We start from the raw sequence: 13,101 nt of genomic DNA on the forward strand, positions 1-13,101 counted from the left end.
TCATATTGTATTATTACAGTTGGTTCACAGCCATTCTGCTTGATAGACTTTATGATACCTGAGACCAAGATTTCTAGTTCAACATTTAGATTCAACAAATGTGTTGTTTTCCTTTTGGATTTCAGGGATCATGGTAGGTTCAGGCGATATATCGGTGACTGTGATATGATTTTTGTTCTTGAAAAAGTGTGCAGGCCCTGACAGAAATAGGCAAGGAAATGGGTCCAGTCAATGTTGTGTGCAATTTACAGTCACAGAACTATGCTTCAGGAGTATAAAGCATAAGGAAAAGAAAGGATTCTTTACCCAGACTTGGATGGAAATTATCGCTATAATGGCTGAGCCAAACCTTGGAGGGCAAGTAGAAGTTAGTCAGACCAAGAAAGGTACTGAAGAAAGAGTGGTATTTCATAGAAAGAGAAGGCCTGAAAAAATACTGAGGTGTGAAACCACAGCATGTGGTTAGGGCAAAATACAAGTCAGTATTGCTGGAGAACAAATTCACATGTAGGAAGTAGTAACAAATGAGGTCAGAGAGGGATCTGTGTGGTAGATGGTGAGAGGGAGGTAGGGACAGATTCATATACACTGCTGAAGGGCTGGGTGTATCTTAAAGGGGAGAGAAGATTTTGTGGTTGTGTTTGTAGAGGAATAAAGAACGCAGATGAAAAAGCAATTGTCTTGACTGGAGTGTAGACAAAGCACAAAAAGGAGTGTGTGGATAAGGCTATGGCAACATTTCTCCAAGAGAGAAGAAGATGGTTTGAACTCCAGGATGGCTCTAGGGAGCCGCAAATACAACACCATCCTCCACAGGTGTGCAATACATCTTTGTTGAATGAATGAATGAATGAATGAAAAAGCTAAAGCTTAACTGGCTTATACCATGGAAATTGTTACATCAAGACAATATTTTATTACCACAAGAGTAAGGTTTTCAATTATTCAAGACTAAATATAATCAAAACTTGCCAATTAGCTATAAAGTTGTCAGTATCAATATGGCACCCCAAGTGCCAAAGCTTGGTTCTTGGGAGGGCAAATTAAAAAACTTACTCTTCTTTTGTATAAAATGCAGCTAAATAAACAGTATATAAGCAGAAACAGTCTATCTGTGGTGAAGCAGGAGGGAGAGCAGAAAAAATATTTTTAAAGGCTCCATGGCGGCGGGGGGGAGTAATGAAAATGGATTAAGAAATGGTACTCTGGGGGTGCCTGGGTGGCTCAGTGGGTTAAAGCCTCTGCCTTCGGCTCAGGTCATGATCCCGGGGTCCTGGGATCTCGGCTCCGCAGGGAGCCTGCTTCCTCCTCTCTCTCTGCCTAGTTGTGATTTCTCTCTGTCAAATAAATAAAATATTTAAAAAAAAAAAAAGAAATGGTACTCTGAAAAATTATTATAACTTCAGTAGTAAGTTTTAAGTAAGTAGTAAGTTTTTTCAGCTAGTTTTAATCCAGGATATTGACTCTTTTTGTTCAACTTAATTCTACTTAAGACCATCTGAGTATTTGAGATTCAGCCTGGCATTATTGCTTGCTTTGTCTTTGGTATCATACTGACTTGAGGAAAATACATCTGAAGAGAAATATAGAAATATTCCCATGACTCAGGGAAATGGCATTTTAAATGTAAAACTCATTTTTCACCTGAGACCCACAGGCCATTCCAAAATGGTGTCTCGTCAATCCTCGCAGCTATCTATTTTACAGGGAAACGGAACAGAGCACTCTTATGTTATCCTAACATTACCCTATGGGGTTGATAATTAGTTTCTCTAAATTCAGGCCCAGGACTTTTTTTTTTTTAATATTTTATTTATTTATTTGACAGACAGAGATTACAAGTAGGCAGAGAGGCAGGCAGAGAGAGAGAGAGGAGGAAGCAGGCTCCCTGCTGAGCAGAGAGCCCGATGCGGGGCTCGATCCCAGGACCCTGGGATCATGACCTGAGCTGAAGGCAGAGGCTTTAACCCACTGAGCCACCCAGGCACCCCAGGCCCAGGACTTTTAATCTTAGAGCAGCAGATGGCATCAGAGGAGCTGTTTCTGGGGTGGTCATGGTTCTAAGATGGGAATTGTTTGCTCTTGGAGCCTCCTGGGACCTAGTACCTCAAGGAATCTGGTGAACCCGCTGCTCAGTTAAGGTCAATGCAGAGTCAACACTGGCCTTAGTGTCATCCTATCCATGCCATCTCCTAACCTCCCACCCATTCTTCCCAGGAAATGCCCAATTCTGATGCTTTGTCCACAGAGGGTCTGCCTTTTCTAAAATGCCAAGGTGATACTGAGTTCACAACACAGAGATATCTGCTCCAGCAGGTCCAGAAGAAAAAGTAATGGCATACAATCCCGAGTGGCTGCACACACATTGCCACTGCATCTGTCTTTCTAATGAACCTGAACACACTCATGTCTGTGCTCAGGGATCCAGATTTTTCATTGTAAGGTAGAATGATCTTCTGAAACTGTTGCTGTGAAGACCCAATCTCTCCACCTGCCAGTCTAGTCTCTGAAAGCACTGGGCCTTTTAGATCCATGTTATACTCTTTTAGAAGCAATTGGATTATCCTCTATCTGTGCCTAATGGGAAAATGTATATGCTGAAAAACATGGATCAGAATTGTATAAGGTACGACCCACCAGATTAATGTTGCTCAAGGCAGCTGAGCCAGTTTTGCTTGGATGGCTTGAGTTTGCTTAGACTAGATTTGCTTTCTGAGATCTGCAGAAAGGCACATGTAGGACATCCCACACTTTCGCTTCACAAACCAAAAGGGGCATGCCTTCCTTTTTGTGCTGATTCTCGTGATAATTACATGCTCCTGATTTTCCTTCTACTTCTGTGCCTACTTCTCTTTTTCTTTTCTTGAATCAGGTTTCCCACCCAACCTTTACATGCTGCTGATCTTCACATTTTCTCTTTTCCTTCTATAAAATCAGGTAATCTTATCCACTCTTCTAGCTCTAACTATGCTGTGTGATGACTCTTGACAGCTCTGTGTCCTGAATATCAGATCTGTACTTATCTACCAATGGAGATCTCAATTCATGTGTCCCAAAGTCACCTGAGTATCTCAGACCAAACTTAGCACATTCACTGGAGAGCCTTCCCTCCTGTCTTTCCAAGACCTGCAAATGATGTCCACCTGCCAGAATACTGCTAGAGTCTATACTTCCATCCAGAGCCCCTTTCTCCCTCTCCATCTCCATCCCACCCACACTAACCAAACATCATTTTATCTCCTTAAGTCTTTTCAAGTATCTCTGTTGCTGCTGGTGCAACATAAGCTACCACTGTCTCTGGTCTGGATGGCTTTGACAGGTCCCTAACCATTACTCCTGCCCCTACTACAGTTCTGTCCCATTCATTGGCTCACACTGAAGTCAGGCGACTCTCTCCAAGCCACGAATCTAAACATAGGATTTCCCTAGTTAACTGCTGACAGTTCTACATTTTGAAAGCCCTCTTTCATCTAGTTCTTATTTCTTATCTCTCCAAATTCAGACTTCCTTAAATTTTATGACAGAACTCCTTTGAGATTCCTACCCACCACCTCATTCTCTCTCCATTCTCTACTCTCTCCTTCCTTCTCCATCTCACCCAAGCCTTCAGAGTCCACCTTGGTTTCCTCACACTTTCTTTGTTGTCTCACTGTCAGCTCTCAGGGCTGCTTGTTTATCCATTTCCCATGTAAAACCTCCCTTCCTGACACTTGGAGTCAGAGTAGATGTCACTTCCGTGTGCTTCAGAGGACACCGCACAGCGGTAATAACATCACCTGTGCCTCCCTGACCACATGCCCTGCTCGTAGGCACACATCATACTGTCAATCGTGAAGAAATGGCATTTCCTACACATAAAATGCCTCATCCTCCATCACCTCCTCACACCTTGACTTGGCTACTCTTCCTGATCTTTAACCTTCACGAGCAGGCTTCTGAAAAGTTTTCCCCAGCAGCTCAGGTCAAACTCAGTGACTCTCCTTTATGTTTTCATGGTCATGAGTCATCTTTTTGTTTTTAAGGATTTGTTTATTTATCTTAGAGAGAGAGAGTGAGCACAAGCAGAAGGGGCAAAGGGAGAGGGAGACAGAGAATCTCAAGAAGGCTTCACACTCAGCTCAGAGTCCAACACAGAGCTCGATCTCCCAACCCCGAGATCATGACTTGAGCTGAAACCAAGAGTTGGATGGTTAACCGACTGAGCCACATAGACTCCCCTGTAATGAGTCCTCTTTTATGATGAAGATCAGCTTGTACTCCTCTTTCCCACAAGATGTTCCAAAGCCTCCCTGTTTCACTCAAGGAACCCTCAAAGCCCTTAAAATGGTCTACAGTGCCCTGCAGGATCTGCCCTCTTGGTTCATCTTTTACTACCTCCCCTTCCTTTTTCCAAGTAGGCATGCTACCTCCTAAGGGCCATGGTGGTAACTGAAATGCTTTCCCTAGATATTCACATGACTCACTCCCTTGTCTCCTTTAACTTTTGGGCAAATGCCCCCTTATCAACGAGGCCTACTAACCCACCCTATTTTAAGTTGTAATCTACACCACCCCTCTCTACCTGCACACTCTTAACCCTTTTTGTCCTCCTTTTTATAACACTTATTCCCTCCTAGCAAATGATATCATTTATTAGTAGTTATTACTTATTATTTGTCCCTCTCTGTCCTGATTGTATTATGTTAAAATTTTTTTCTTTATCCACTTGCCCACCACCAAATCATGCACTCTTTGGCTGCAGGGGGTTTTGCTGTTTTGTCTATTTACAGTACCTAGCACATTTCCTGAAAATAGCCAGCTCGTAATAAATGTTGGTTAAGTGCATGTATTCGTCTCTGATCTTACCACCCCAAAGCTTTGCAAGGTTGGCAGTCACAGCATGCCAAACTAGAATGTGAATACAAGAGTGTCATTTTCTTAGTGGAAAAGCTGGACTGTAAACTCTCACACATCTGAGATCTCCAAAGATGAAAAGTCCAATATGGGCCACTACGGTGAATGTTTCTCCTGCAGAGACCCTTCAGAGGTTAAATATTTACCATTGTCCATCTGGCTTCTTTCTCTATTCTGTGTCTAGAATTGGGGCAATTATTTTGATGTGTTAGAAAACAAAAGGAAAGCATGGGTATCTTAAACTTGAAAAATAATATCTTGCCTTGTGTGACTTCTGTTTTTCTTTCCTTTCTCAGAGCTCTTCCTGCCATGATGCAGTGGGTCCGCACCCAGAAGCCAGGAGAGAGTGGCATCAATATTGTCACTGCTGATTTTGTAGAACTTGGTGATTTCATCAGCACCGTCATAAAGCTCAACTATGTCTTTGATGAGGGAGAAGCCAACACTTGATAGTACGGTTTGGAGCATCCACGAGTAAGATAGAGAAGACTCATTGTATTAGGCATATTATCTATAAACACTCTGATCTTCCTATTCCACTGGGTCTCTGAGGGGATTAGGCTGGTAGTGGGTGGGAAAAGGGGGAAACCATTTCTTCAGTGATTATTATCATACTGCATTACTATAAATGTTTCATTTCCCATTTGATGAGCAAAATCTGCTTCTAGTGTTAGGGATAAAAAAAGACCCGTGAATTTTGCTTTTCAGAATTAGTCTTTGCAACGTATAACTCATGAGTGTTTACTTGATTGCATTTCTGATTTCAGCCTAGGGCTCCTTCACTGATTCCTCTAACTGAACCTTCCCACTCCCTCTCTCGCTCGCTCTTTTTAATAAGATAGGACTCAAAACAATTGAATGCCCAACGTAATATGTATTACATTGTTGTACTGAAATTTGTTTTTTGTGAGACTAGGTATAATATAATATCCTGTAGTCATCTGCAATTGGTCGATCATTGCTAACTTTTGGCCATAGAAAATATGCATCAAGTCAGTTTCCCTGCATCAGTAATATTGGAGGACATAATCAGTAATTTTTGTGTTAGATGAAAATAACAGTGTTTCACAGTATTTCTATTTAAGGCAGCTATAAATATAGTGTAAAAATTTTTTGAAAGAACAATTAGTGCCAACTCTGTAGTGAAAGATGGGGGGGAGAAGGATGCCATTTTAATTCAGGAATCCTTTAAATAATATCGCCCTGCAAATGCTCAATAAATGAAAAATTATGACAAATGTGTTAAAATCAGGAAACCCTGAAAAGAACTCTTACAAAAATCTCCCCTAACAATTCTCTTGATTTAAAAAAAAAGGGGGGGGGTAGAAAAGAAAGAAGAAATAAATAAAAGATTGTGCACGCTTGCCTACGAAATTGGGATCTCCAAACATGTAATTCTAAATCCCAGATTTTAAGGAACATATTTTGAGAAGTTTCGATTCAGATTTTTACTTGAAATTGAGGAAAGAGGAAAGATGGCAGAAAGAACTAGAGTAATTTTTTGAAACTATGTCCATAAATTCTGAAAGATCCATGAAATGTCTTTAGGAGATTCTTAAATACACATGACCTGGGCAGCTGCACTGAAAATTAACACTGACCCATCATTTCTGGGTTCTGTCCTACCCCAGGATTGAGACTGGGGCAGAAGCAAAAGTTTTACAGAACCTTCCAGTGTCCCAACATTGGATAGTCTTGGTCTACAGGGAAGGAAAATAATAACAGGACTTTGAGCCTCGCTTCCTCATGGTGTCTTTGTGATATCTGACAGCTCTAAGATAATTTTAAAAGAGTACAATAACCCTCAACTATATGCCTCCCAGGAATATTGTGAGGCACTTTCCAAAATCTATAAATTGCTGAAATTCTTATAATTAGGAATTATTTTATCTTCATGTTTAGAAATAATTGCACCTCCGTAGTTCCCTGGGAAAATGCAGTCTGTGCAAAGTAGGGCTATAGTGAAATAAAAGTATGCCCTCAGTTTTTAATTCATTTAAACCCAGGACATATGGTTTAATCTCTTAGACCTAGACAAGGGGGTTGATTATGTCCAGATTATGAATAATCAAGAGCTGGTTATGAGATTGTAAATACTCTTTGTCCAAAAATAGTGTTTATTAGCAGCTGCAGGGTAGCAAGAGAAATTGATTACGCTGAAGACGGTACTTCTACAGAGTGTGTAGGTCTGCTCAGGAGACCTCAGTAGACCTCAGCATAGTATGCACATACACGGAACAGTTCCACATTCCAGTTGTGGGTCTATGTCTCGCTTCCCACAGTACGCAACGTCCACCCACTCCTGTCGGTGGACAGCTATGAAAGCACACAGACACACACAGACAGGGGCAGACACAGCCACAGTGCTGTTCAAGCAAAAACATGGATAATGTTAAATAATTTAATTTTGAGACTGAAACCCTTAACAAGGTATGAAAAGAGTGATAAGACCTTTGAAAGGAGAGCGGCTGACCATATTCAAATATTTTTGTAGAAATATCCTAGCCTGGGACTTAATTATTCACAAATATAGTTTTCTTCCCACCTTCCCTCCTCTTGTCTTTTTAGCTCTTTCACCCGCTCTTAACGTGCAATTGAATATAAATAATCTTTAAAGGACTATGGATTCGTGAAATGTTCATCCTGTAAATTTGCTTTGTGAGCAGATTTTCTCTCTGACAATTCATTTTTCATCCCTCAGGAGGCACTTGCAATGACACAAGGATTTAACTTATATATATAACAGAAAAAAAAATTCTCAACCTATTAATGAAGAATGAATAAAATATAGAGGTAACTATGTTGTATTTTCTTGAACTTAGATGCTTTCTTATAATGTTTGCTTAGAGTTAGCTTTGTCATATTTGTCATTTGGGTGCTGGAAAAAACAAACATGCTGAAGGTTTAGACGAACTGTGCAGTTTTTAACTGGAGAAAGCTTTTTGTCGCTGTTAATGATATGCACACAGAAACCTTGTTTGACAAAAGGTACTTTCAAGTCAATGCTATGATTTCCACGTGGACATACAGGCCCTATGTAGCAGGCACCAAGAATAAATGGACTTGCCTTAATTTCTAAAGAAGGGAACAGGTAGAAGCAAATTATGGGTCCTCCAGCTAGAGGGAGAGTCACCAGGAGGGAGTCCTTGGAAGGCGGAATGGAGAGGAGGCAGCTTTGGCTGTCTCCTGTCCATTGGCCCTGCTCTGGAGCACACTTAGGGAGCAGGCTGTGGGCCTTAAATAAAAAGTGGTTGAGGACTAGTATTATGCGATCAGAGCTTACCCTCAGCCTATGCTCCTTTGTCTCAGCAGGGCATTGTCTTTCTAGAGAGCTAGGAGCACAAGGGCTACAAATAGACCCCAAGATAGATAGTAGGAGATACATCTTGGTGCATTTTTTTTTTTTTTTTTGCTTTTTCTTGAGACTTTATGTCACAAGTCCTGCAAGGCAAAAAACAGAAACAAAATCGAACTTTTACCCAACCTGCAGCAGGAAATCAAAGGAGCGGGTGGGATGAGGGAAAATATGCGAAGAGTATCTTCTTTTTTTTTTTCTTGGTTTGCTTTCCTGTCTGTAATTTTGAAGGACCAAAATGGTGAACACTCCTGCCATTATCACGTATGTCTCCCTTATTACTACACAATCATATGAGTGCAGAGAATGAGGAGGCATCTTTTAAAAGCCTTAGGATATTCTGTATGATGACCTCAATATTCACTTTCAGCCATACTGGGAAAATTCACTTTTCTTGGAGCGCCACCTAACAGTGAATGTACTAGAGCATGAAGTGTTTGGCATGTATGTGCCTGTATGTGTACACACATGCACACACACACACACACACACACGAGATGCACATCTCACACACACATTATTCAAATTAAAACTGCACTCTCTAATCACTCAACTTGATTCTCTTGCCATTTTAACTCTCAAAATCGATATTTACTACATTAATGGACATAAACATAATTCAGATATTTAAATATTTAAAAGGAGAAGGAAATCACTAGAAAACCAGTGAAACATGAGACAGCCATAAATAAGAAATGCCTCGCAGTAATAGTTTAAATACATTGTCGATTGTACTTCAAGATGGAGAATTGAAGACGGACTTGAATATAAATTATAAACCAACCCTCATCTTCACTTAAAGCTGTTTTCAGTTCTTTGAGGGCCTGACATGTTTTAGCCAGTTACCTGTTCAGGTTCTCCTCTGTTAGCAGTCCAGACTGGGAAGTTGGAAGTCTCAGGAAATGCATGTTCTTGTGAGTTTCCAGTTCTATAATTTTACAGATCCAATGGCACAGTCTCCTGACCTTTGGTGACTCATCCAAATGAGAGCTCCATGGGTAGAGTGCTTGAGTTTTGAATTGCTAACAGAAAATCATGCAAGGTGTCCCTCAGGATATGCTAAGCAAGGTTTTTAAAAGTATTTGATTTTACAGCACTTTAGTCTTTTCAACTAGATTTCAGTGACACACTGGTGTAAATGCTATATTTGCCATAACTTCTTGGTGGCTCCTGTGTTACATACAGTTTTAAATAATGCTCTAAATTGTTTGTTTTCCCGACATCAATAAAATGTTCTATAGAATTTGTAAAATGTATTGATTGAGTCTGTTGAAAATTGTGCAGTTTTTATTTCATTTGTGATACTATTTCATAGGTATTAGTTCTAAATGTATATTTGTATGAGTCAAAAGTATGTGCTTGTATGTGGTTTGTGTGTTAATATATCATATCTTATAAAAAATCAAACTTATCCTAAAGAAAAAGGACACATTATGACCAGCCTTAATTCATTGCCATTTTTTGTTGTTGTAATTTGGGATTAAAATTTAAAGAAAAATTATGTTTTTGTTAAAATGTCCTTTTTAAAAAAAAAATCATATGAGGACTGTGCTTTAGAAATTATCTGAGTTCCCCCAAGCAAACAGATAAGCTTCTGGAACACCTGAAACTTCTCCAAAGTTTCCAATGTCAATCATTTATGAACTTCATTTTCATCCAAAAACATAGATTCATGTTATTTTCCATCAGCAACAGAACCAGTGCACTTCAAAAGCTGTTTTTCCAAACATGGAAACATTCTGCTTTTGAGGATAAATTTTCCATGGAAAATGGTTTCTTCAAACCATTCCTTTTTTTAAAGATTGGATCTTCTCAGTTAAGATGAACTGCCTAATCTCTGTGAGAGTTGCTAAGACCCATCAACAAGAACCTTCCAGTTCTTGTTGGTTCCTTCAACATGGTTCCCTTCTCAAAACACAGGCATACAATATCCTTTTAAACCTTTGCTATCTGCCCACGTGTAGTCTAGCAATAGAAAATGCATGACTAATTTGAGGATCTGCATGAGTTGTCATGCTCAAAGCAAAAATGTTGTAATCTTTCTTGAGCCTGGGCTCTGGGTGTGGAATATTAATCAATCTTATTTTCTCTTCTTTTTCTATCCTCAATTATTTCTATTCCATATTTAGGCTTTCTAGATCAAACACAGAACACCCAGTGAAACTCCAATTTCAGTAAAACAATATATTTTAGTATAAGAATTTCCAAAACATTCCATGAGGCATACTAAAAACATTTTCATTGTTTCTCTAAAGTTCAAATTTAACTGGATGTGTCCTGTATTTTTTTCCCCTGACAACCCTATTCATCTTGCCTCTCTCTTTTCAGTTGGGCTACCTATAAAGGGTGAGATCCTACCTCCTTCTAAACCCTATGTTAATGTATCTCATGGAAATCTATATCCTAATACCCTTCATGAAGGAAAATGTCGGTCCATAGTAAGTTCCACGACCAAAGGACCAGTTCAAATAGAGACAGCATAATCAAGCAAGCAAGTGCCTCTATAATATTAATGCTACCATATTCAAAATTTCCCTATACCATCCTGTTGCAAGATCTGGAGTCACCCCCCCATTAATCCTTTAAGCAACGTTCCTCAGCCACTGCGACACCCCAAAACACACTACATGTTACATATGTCCCTGGAAACTGGCAGCACCTTCCAACTCAATACCAGGACCTCTTTTAAAATTCAATATCTTCTTCATTTGGAGAGGTAACAGATTAATCCATTTCTCCCCTCATTAACCTCCTAGCACAAATTACTTTTATCAGTTTAGAACTGATCACCTATGGAATTATAGAAAATTTGACTAGAAAAAAAAAACACCTCTTTTGATTACTGCAAAAAGAGAGGAAAAGAGTCTGGGATATAAATGAAGGTTCATCAGTGCCTCCTTAGAAGATGGGGTTGGAGCTGGGCAGGGCATAGGATATGGATGCTGACAATGAACTAGTACCTGCCAGGGAGATTTGCCAAAGCAAATTATAACAACCAGCATTTTTCTTGAAGGAATTGAAAACTCAAGACACCCCAGGGCAAGAACAATGAGATCTAAGTCCAGTTTCTAGAACAGTCTGCAGAGAATAGAATTATGTTGGAATTCCTAAAATAGAGATTTCAAAAACTGTTGTATCCAACAGTGAATCCTTGACCTGGTCTGAATGTGGATGGAGTTTTGGGACATATTTGGAACCTACCTCCTCTCCTGAAATTCCTGTAAGTGACAAGAAAATTCAAATTCCCTTAGTATAACATTTTCATCTCATGGTCCCTGCTTGCACACCTTCGTATTGATTTGCTTCATTTCTAAAGGATGGGAGTTTGCAGAGCTGGTGACATTTCTTTCACTAGATACCAGAAAATCACCAGAGGGAGACAGATCTGTGCCTTCTCTTTTTAGGATCTGGTCATTGATACTTTAATAAATGTGGTGTAAAGAAAATACATGCCTACCACTGTTCTGTTTAGCAAATGTGAAACTTTTGGATAAGATTGTTGTTCTTAATGTTAAAAAAAAAGTTTCTTTGTATCCAGTGAAATGCCTAATAAAGTCCTGGTACCAGTTATCTTTATTTTTTTATTTCATATTCATCAGTGCTTCATTATAAGTCCAAAAGTAGATCTCTTAAATAGAACATGACTCAGAGCATGAGAAAATATAATTATTTTTTAAAAATATGAATCATCATATAAGGATTTCATCTGTGAAAGCATATATTCTCCACCAATACGGCAACACCATGAATACTTCCATTACATCAAAACTAGGTATCTCCAAAGTCCGATGCTCTTAGCTTCTGATATTACCACAAAGAAGACCATATCGATATAGCCATATTACATTAGTTTGGTGTTATTATTATAAAATGCCGTCTTGAGGTTAAAAGCTTAGGGTGAAGGAAATCTACTTTTGCTGAACCTTCCTTATGCCCGATGCATTCGAAACACTATTTCGAAAAGGAAATTGTATTTCACCAAATAAACCCTGTGTGCTGGGGTTAAATCCTCCCTGATATGAGGACATGGAGAAGCAACATGGGGGGGTAGGGGGATAGGAGAAGAATAAATGAAACAAGATGGGATTGGGAGGGAGACAAACCATAAATGACTCTTAATCTCACAAAACAAACTGGGGGTTGCTGGGGGGAGGTGGGATTGGGAGAGGGGGAGCGGGCTATGGACATTGGGGAGGGGAGGCGAACCATAAGAGACTATGGACTCTGAAAAACAACCTGAGGGTTTTGAAGGGTCAGGGGTGGGAGGTTGGGGGAACAGGTGGTGGGTAATGGGGAGGGCACGTTTTGCATGGAGCACTGGGTGTTGTGCAAAAAGAATGAATACTGTTACGCTGAAAAAATAAATAAAATGGAAAAAAAAATCATCCTTCAAGCAAAATGTAAACAATTGTGATAGTATTCTAAAGACCATCTAGCAAAACAAAACACACACACACACACACACACACACACACACACACACACGTGGTCCAAGATTATTTTGGGGGTTGAATTTGGACACAAGTCTCCTCAGAAGTTCTGCTTGTTATATACATTGGTGGGTTCATGACATTAGAGGATTTCTATTTATAAAGCTGTAATGATTTCTACATTTGTGAAACAGCGTATATCTGCAAATAATACTCCACATAACCATATTTGTCCTTAGCATAATATTGCTATAGTTTATCAGAATCATTATTCATTCAGTCAGTTATTCAGCAAACATTTGTCAAATACCTGCTGTATGGTAGCCCCCCCACTAAGCACCACAACACGTCTTTAAAACATTCCTCAGGAAAATGGATGAAACACATCTTTGGTAGTTTCTCAATGGAGTAAACCATTGGCGT

General features: G+C 39.6%; 1 protein-coding gene across 1 annotated transcript in view; it reads left to right on the top strand.

The window, feature by feature from the left end:
- The window catches only part of PLCXD3 (phosphatidylinositol specific phospholipase C X domain containing 3), a 174,388-nt gene extending 162,585 nt beyond the window's left edge, over positions 1-11,803 (top strand). The window contains exon 3 of the mRNA XM_046000972.1: positions 5,190-11,803. Within this exon, the coding sequence (XP_045856928.1) occupies positions 5,190-5,343 (154 nt within the window). The 3' untranslated portion in view covers positions 5,344-11,803. The remainder of the gene's footprint in view (positions 1-5,189) is intronic.
- The last annotated feature ends 1,298 nt before the right edge of the window (positions 11,804-13,101 follow it).

Source organism: Meles meles, chromosome 3, assembly GCF_922984935.1.
Source record: "Meles meles chromosome 3, mMelMel3.1 paternal haplotype, whole genome shotgun sequence".
Lineage (NCBI taxonomy): Eukaryota > Metazoa > Chordata > Mammalia > Carnivora > Mustelidae > Meles > Meles meles.